Source organism: Heteronotia binoei, chromosome 2 (assembly GCF_032191835.1).
Source record: "Heteronotia binoei isolate CCM8104 ecotype False Entrance Well chromosome 2, APGP_CSIRO_Hbin_v1, whole genome shotgun sequence".
NCBI lineage: Eukaryota > Metazoa > Chordata > Lepidosauria > Squamata > Gekkonidae > Heteronotia > Heteronotia binoei.
The window spans coordinates 13,604,135-13,612,251 of NC_083224.1; the positions used below are offsets into that span (position 1 = coordinate 13,604,135).

The following is an 8,117-nucleotide window of genomic DNA, read 5'->3' on the forward strand; positions in this document are numbered from 1 at the left end:
TCCTGGTCTGTTTTAATGTCCAGATCCACCCCTGCACAGAAGGCTCCAATGCAGCAATTCGCTGACTGCACCTATTGCCCAAAAATGTACAGAACTCATTCTTAGTTACCATCTCTCCAGGTTCTGGCCTCTTGTGGCTCAGTTCTGACTCTGTTAAGATCAAACGTATGACCAAGTTGGCCATTGAAATGGCCAGAAGTTTGGTTGAGGATCAATGAAAGGATCTTGAGTTTGTCTCAGCCTCAGAACTCTGAATCCCAAGAAGAAGATGATATTGGATTTATATCCCGCCCTATATTCTGAATCTCAGATTCTCAGAGCGGTCACAATCTCTTCCACCTTCCCCCCGCCCCCACAACAGACACCCTGTGAGGTAGATGGGGATGAGAGAGCTTTTTACAGCAGCTGCGCTTTCAAGGACAACTCCTGTGAAAGCTATGGCTGACCCAAGGCCATTCCAGCAGGTGCTAGTGGAGGAGTGGAGAATCAAACCCAGTTCTCCCAGATAAGAGTCCACGCACTTAACCACTACACCATACTGGCACAGTACTGAATAACTGGTGTCCCTTCCCACCCCAAATAGCCTCCAGGTATTAATCTGCCATGTTACCTGCCTTAATTCATAAGAACATAAGAGAAGCCATGTTGGATCAGGCCAATGGCCCCTCCAGTCCAACACTCTGTGTCACATAAGAACATAAGAGAAGCCATGTTGGATCAGGCCAGTGGCCCCTCCAGTCCAACACTCTGTGTCACATAAGAACATAAGAGAAGCCATGTTGGATCAGGCCAATGGCCTCCAGTCCAACACTCTGTGTCACATAAGAACATAAGAGAAGCCCTGTTGGATCAGGCCAATGGCCCCTCCAGTCCAACACTCTGTGTCACATAAGAACATAAGAGAAACCATGTTGGATCAGGCCAATGGCCCCTCCAGTCCAACACTCTGTGTCACATAAGAGAAGCCATGTTGGATCAGGCCAGTGGCCCATCCAGTCCAACACTCTGTGTCACATAAGAACATAAGAGAAGCCGTGTTGGATCAGGCCAATGGCCCATCCAGTCCAATACTCTGTGTCTCACAATGGCCAAAAAAACCAGGTGCCATCAGGAAGTCCATCAGTGGGGCCTGGACACTAGAAGCCCTCCCACTGTTGCCCCTCCCAAGGACCAAGAATACAGAGCATCACTGTCCCAGACATTGAGTTCCAACAATGTGCTGTGGCTAATAATTCCCCTCTTGAAGTCTGAGAAATGGCATCTGCTCAGGGTCCCATTGAGCAAGAAAGGATTCTTCCTCCAGCTGTTATAACACCCACCTGAAGGTTGATCAAGCTATGTCATTGTATTTTATTTGCACTGTTTGTGGTCTGCTTTGCTCACAGAGGCTTGAGGTGGATTCCGCAGTGCAAGTCAAATGTAGTCAACTGGATGGGACGTCCAGTAAGCAAAGAAATAAGCCCACTTCATATTTGCTGGGTGCATATTCTTGGCAAAGAGCCCCGTGGCGCAGAGTGGTAAAGCAGTCGGAGCCCTCTGCTCACGACCTGAGTTCGATCCCAGCGGAAACTGGGCTCAGGTAGCCGGCTTCAGGTTGACTCAGCCTTCCATCCCTCTGAGGTCAGTCAAATCAGTACCCAGCTTGCTGGGGGAAAGTGTAGATGACTGGGGAAAGCAATGGCAAACCACCCCGGAATAAGTCTGCTGTGAAAACATTGCGAAAGCAACGTCACCCCACAGTCGGAAATGACCGATGCTTGCACAGGGGACTACCTTGACCTTTTCTTTTTATTCTTGGCGACCGGCACTTCTGTTCATGCTGAACTAGTATCTTCCAATAAGCTTTAACGCACCTAGCGCTGGGGAATGCCCTGTGCGGTAGGGGGAAAGCTGTAGAAGGGGAAGCTGAGCTTAGAATTCGAGTCTGAACTCAGGTAAGATGCCCCAGTTGCAGCTTTTTCTCCCAAGGCAGAAATGACTGCAAACATTCCCAGGTCTTAGTAGCTTTTCTGTTTTGGCAGTTTTACTCAGGAAGGGTGTGGTATGTACTTGCAAGCAGTGTTCCCTCTAAGCTGAGTTAGTGTGAGCTAGCTCACACATTTTTGTCTTAGCTCAGGAAGGGTGACCCCAGAGCACACTAATTTATGCCGTAGCTTACAACTTTAATGCCAGTAGCTCACGAAGCGGAATTTTTGCTCACCAGACTCCACAGCTTAGAGGGAGTATTGCTTGCAAGGGTTTTAAAAAGACCAATAGTATCTTTTTTACAGGGGTGGCCAACGGTAGCTCTCCAGATGTTTTTTGCCTACAACTCCCATCAGCCGCAGCCATCGGCCATGCTGGCTGGGGCTGATGGGAGTCGTAGGCAAGAAACATCTGGAGAGCTACCGTTGGCCACCCCTGTTTTAACAGAAGCGGAATATCGATTACTCTGGGATTCCCCCCACCCCCACCCCCACCCCATTGCTAGGCGTTTCAGAAAAAAGGACAACCCTTTTTTAAAAAAAACCCTCAAGTCATCCCTAAATCTAGTAATCTGTTTGTTGATGCCAAAATCTTCTGTCATACTTTTGCGTATGGCAGTTCATACCGTAAACACAGTCACTGGTATGGTGCTGACAGTTTCAACGGTATTTATAATGTTTTCATGTGCCTTTTCAGTTACGCTTTAAACATTGAGTAAGCGCTTCCTGTCTTGTGCCTGCTTTTTTTGGTATTTATCGCAATGCTTGCAACAGCGTTTCTTCAGTGCTTCAAATATTAGGATACTTTATGAGGTTTTGATAATGTTTCTAGTGAGCTATACTCATAATGAGCTTGGGCTTTTGCCCGGAATGTTGAATCTCTTGAATTCTCCAGCATAATTTCCCCCCCTAAGCAGCCTAACAAATCGCACTTCTAGTTCGTAACTTCCAATTTCAACTGTTTTATTTGTTTGCACAATAGAGGATGAAATTCAGTGCCGCAGGTGGTTGTGATAGATGCAAACAACGTTAACTATGGCAACTGTGAAAGAAATTTCTGTGTAAGGTAGGGTTGCCAATCCCCAGGTGGGGGCTGGGGATCCCCCGGTTTGGAGGCCCTCCCCCCGCTTCAGGGTCGTCAGAAGGCGGGGGGGGGGGAGGGGAGGGAAATGTCTTCTGGGAACTCTATTATTCCCTATGGAGATTTATTCCCATAGAAAATCATGGAGAATTGATCTGCGGGTATTTGGGGCTCTGGGGGGGCTGTTATTTGGGTTAGAGGCACCAAATTTTCAGTATAGCATCTAGTGCCTCTCCCCAAAGAACCCTCCAAGTTTCAAAAAGATTGGACCAGGGGGTCCAATTCTATGAGCCCCAAAAGAAGGTGCCCCTATCCTTCATTATTTCCTATGGAAGGAAGGCATTGAAAAGGTGTGCCGTCCCTTTAAAGGTGATGGCCAGAACTCCCTTTGGAGTTCAATGATGCTTGTCACAGCCTCGATCTTGGCTCCACCCCTAATGTCTCCTGGCTCCACCCCCCAAAGTCTCCTGGCTCCACCCTCAGAGTCCCCAAATATTTCTTGAATTGGTCTTGGCAACCCTAGTGTAAGGTGGGGAACCCAAAAGGTCATTTCCTCCAGGTTTTTCCTGGTATTTAGTGATCAGCATTGCCAAATGCTGAGGGAACATAGCAGGGGACGACCTGTATGTGAACCTAGCTGGGTGATCTCTGCCATTATCATTGGAAATTAGAAACCCAGCCAGTGGACTAGTTGGATCTTTTTTGCCTGGCACAGAGACATAATTCTAACAAGGCCTTCCATTGTTGTAGCTTCTTCAGTGTAACGTCTCTTTGCGTGTTCACTTAGAACTGCCAGATTTCTTTATTCATTTCCCTCAATCAGTTTTGCATGTCAGCAGTTTCTTTTCGGCAAGCTCAATTTGACGGCAGCTAGCTAAATGGCAATTCAACGTCCTCCCCCCCCCCCGCCCCTCCAAAGCCTATGACATTCACATAAGAGTACTTAATAACGTTTCCCATGCAGGACATCAAAACACAAAATGGTAGCTTCATTAGTGAACTTTGATATGGCGTTCCTCCTGTTGAGCCGTTATGGAGCTATTTAATTTTTAATGCTTATCCTCTGAAATTCTGAATTGTTAACAGAGTTTTACATGCTTCCTTCTGAAGTGAATTTTTAATGGGTTGCCATGTCCTACGGCTGAGCTACGACGCCAGCTCTCTGGCAATGTGACGTATTCTAACCAGCTACATCTTTTGGATATTGGTAGTGTCGCTCCATTAGCGTAGAGAGCAATGCAGGTTTGTGTGTAAAACTGATGGCACCCCCTGATTGGCTCTTGGGTTTTTTGGCCACTGTGAGACACGGAGTGTTGGTCTGGATGGGCCATTGGCCTGATCCAACATGGCTTCTCTTATGTTCTTATATCTGAGGCAGTGATGCTCTGTATTCTTGGTGCTTGGGGGGGCAACCGTGGGAGGGCTTCTAGTGTCCTGGCCCCACTGATGGACCTCCTGATGGCACCTGGGTTTTTTGGCCACTGTGTGACACAGAGTGTTGGACTGGATGGGCCATTGGCATGATCCAACATGGCTTCTCTCATGTTCTCTTATTTTCATCATCTGGTTAGGGTCATTCCAAAGACAATGAACCTCTTTACAAATCCTGTCTGGCACTCCATTCATGTTTGTAGGTTCACTTTGCAACCCCGTAGTAGAGCATGGTTCCCCAGTGTGATGCCCAAGGATGCTATAGTGCCCAATGACACCTTTTCTGCCATTCGCCAGCTGTTTTTAGGAAGTGGGTAGGGCCAAGTGGGTCTTTTGCCCAGCATGGCTTCTGATTGGTCATTGGAGATTTGATTGGCTGTGCACATTTTTAAAATGTTGCTTTAGAACAGGGGTGGCCAAACTGTGGCTCAGGAGCCACATGTGGCTCTTCCACACATATTGTGTGGCTCTTGAAGCCCCCACCACCCTGTTGACTAACTTGGAGAAGGCATTTCTCTCTTTAAATCACTTCTCCAAGCCAAGAAGAAGATATTGGATTTATATCCCACCCTCCACTCCGAAGAGTCTCAGAGCGGCTCACAATCTTTTTTACCTTCCTCCCCCACAACAGACACCCTGTGAGGTGGGTGTGGCTGGAGAGGGCTCTCACAGCAGCTGCCCTTTCAAGGACAACCTCTGCCAGAGCTATGGCTGACCTAAGGTCATTCCAGCAGCTGCAAGTGGAGGAGTGGGGAATCAAACCCGGTTCTCCCAGATAAGAGTCTGCGCACAACCACTACACCAAACTGGCTCTCCAAGCCATCTGGTGGTTTGGAAAATGTATTTAAAGTTAAAGTTGCTTTATTTCCACCTCTGCCTCCCTCCTCCCTCCCCCATCTATTCTCCTTCCTTCCTTCCTTCCTTCCTTCCTTCCTTCCTTCCTTCCTTCCTTCCTTCCTTCCTTCCTTCCTTCCTTCCTTCCTTCCTTCCTTCCTTCCTTCCTTCCTTCCTCCCTCCCTCCCTCCCTCCCTCCCTCCCTCTGATGTTCACATCTTCTGACTCTCAGACATCTGACGTATATTCTGTGTGGCTCTTAAGTTAAGCAAGTTTGGCCACTCCTGCTTCAGAAGCAGCTGCCACCACAGCACGAGGATCTTCACTGTGTGATTAAAGGTCAGCTGCGGCAGCCATTGTGTGGCTGGCTCCGCCTCCCCAGCAGCCATTGTGTAGATGTGCCCATCATGCTATTTCAGAATTCCAGAGGGGCCTGCAGGCTCAAAAGTGTGGGAGATCCCTGCCACAGAGCCTATAGTTGAATATGAGATTACATTCATTCTAACGGTTAGGGACATTATAGTGTTGCTAGCTCTTACCAAAGGCTTCCTGTTTTCAACAGAGGCCAGCCAGATGTCTCTGGAAAGCCTACAAGCAGGGCCTGGAGGCAACAGCCATTCCTGTCTCTCCAGTCATAGTGCCTCTGGATGGGGAACTTCCATTCAGCTATCATTCTTAGGGCTTTGAACTCCCTAGGCCAGATAGAAGAATTAGCCTTGCAGTGAATGTCTAGGATCCATGTTGGAGACGTGCACATACAAGCCAGTTTGGCATAGTGGTTAAGCGCACGGATTCTTATCTAGGAGAACTGGGTTTGATTCCCCACTCCTCCACTCGCAGCTGCTGGAATGACCTTGGGTCAGCCACAGCTCTCACATTGTCCTTGAAAGGGCAGCTTCTGTGAGAGCCAGTTTGGCGTAGTGGTTAAGTGCACGGGCTCTTATCTGGGAGAACTGGGTTTGATTCCCCACTCCTCCACTCGCAGCTGCTGGAATGGCCTTGGGTCACCCGTAGCCCTCACATTGTCCTTGAAAGGGCAGCTTCTGTGAGAGCCAGTTTGGCGTAGTGGTTAAGTGCACAGATTCTTATCTGGGAGAACTGGGTTTGATTCCCCACTCCTTCATTTCAGCTGCCTTGGGTCAGCCTTAGCCCTCACATTGTCCTTGAAAGGGCAGCTTCTGTGAGAGCCAGTTTGGCGTAGTGGTTAAGCGCATGGGACTCTTATCTAGGAGAACTGGGTTTGATTCTCCACTCCTCCACTCGCAGCTGCTGGAATGGCCTTGGGTCAGCCATAGCCCTCACATTGTCCTTGAAAGGGCAGCTTCTGTGAGAGCCAGTTTGGCGTAGTGGTTAAGTGCACGGGCTCTTATGTGGGAGAACTGGGGTTTGATTCCCCACGCCTCCACTTGCAGCTGCTGAAATGCTTGGGTCAGCCATAGCTCCTGTAGGAGTTGTCCTGGAAAGTGCAGCTACTGTCAGAACTCTCTCAGCCCCACCCACCTCACAGGGTGGCTGTTGTGGGGGAAGAAGATTGTAAGCCGCTCTGTGACTCTGATTCAGAGCGAAGGGCGGGGTATAAATCTGCAGTCGTCTTCTTCTACAAGGAAGAAGAATAGAATTCCTGGAGACCAAGCACTATGAGAAGAGGCAGAGGGACTTGGGGAATGTTCAGTCTGGAGCAGAAGAGGTTGGGGGCGGGGAGGGAGACAGGATAGCTGTCCTGAAGTATTTGAAGGGCTCACTTAGAGGATGGCAGGGAGGTGTTCCTATTGGCAGCAGAGGAGAGGACTCGCAATCATGGGTAGGGAAGTATGCACTGGATGTTAGGAAAAACCTTTTTATAGTAAGAGTTGTTCAAGAGTGGAATCAGCTACCGAGGGAGGTGGTGAGCTCTCCCTCCCTGGCAGTCTTGAAGCAACAGGGATGCTCTAGGCCAGGGGTGTCAAACGTGCCGAATCAAGGGCCGAATCAGGCCCTCGGAGGGCTCCTATCAGGCCCACGAGCAACCGGCTGTCATCTGCTTCCTTCTCCCTCTCTTGCTTCCTTCTGCATCGCTGCTTGCTTTGCCAGGCTTGCTCAATCGCACAGGACCCAAACCTCTATTTTCCTCATTGGCTGAGGCTTCTCCTTTGGGGAGGAAGGTAGAGAGGGAGAGCTTGCTTTGCCAGGCTCTCTCAACAGCACAGCAGAGCTACTAAGCCAAGCCTCTCTTCCTTCTCTTGGCTAAGGCTCCTCCCTCTCCTGGGTCCCCTGGGAAAGGAAGGAAAGAGGCAGAGCTTCCTTGTCCTTTGTCCCTGGATCCCATGGGAGAGATACAAAGAAAGCACCTTTAAGACCAAGAAGTGCTAATGTTTTAAGCATGTTTTATTTCAAGTTTTTCTCCCTAAATCTTTAATTTGTGTTTATCTGTGTCCTTTATACAGTTTATATCTCTGCTACCTAATCGTAAAAAGGTACACACGGCCCGGCCTGACATGGCCTGGCCCAACAAGGTCTCATTTACGTCAGATCCGGCCCACATAACAAATGAGTTCGACACCCCTGCTCTAGGCTGATCTTGCATTGAGCAGGGGGTTAGACTAGATGGTTGGTATGGCCGCTTTCAACTTTGCGATTCTATGATTCTAAGGTTTTATACCCCACTTTTCTCTACCTTAAGGGAATCTCAAAGCGACTTATAATCACCTTTTCCTCCCCTCTCCACAACAGGCACCTTGTGTGGCGGGTGGGGATGAGAGAGTTCTGAGAGGACCGTGACTGGCCACAGTCACCCAGAAGGCTTCACATGGAGGAGTGGGGAATCAAAC

General features: G+C 49.0%; 2 protein-coding genes across 3 annotated transcripts in view; both read left to right on the top strand.

The window, feature by feature from the left end:
• DNAJC5 (DnaJ heat shock protein family (Hsp40) member C5) overlaps nt 1-8,117 on the top strand; it is a 188,003-nt gene that overhangs the window by 41,001 nt on the left and 138,885 nt on the right. The window lies entirely within an intron of this gene.
• Nucleotides 7,108-8,117, top strand: part of LOC132590764 (uridine-cytidine kinase-like 1) — a 40,899-nt gene continuing 39,889 nt past the window's right edge. The window contains exon 1 of the mRNA XM_060263691.1: nt 7,108-7,111. Coding sequence (XP_060119674.1) covers nt 7,108-7,111 — 4 coding nt within the window. The remainder of the gene's footprint in view (nt 7,112-8,117) is intronic.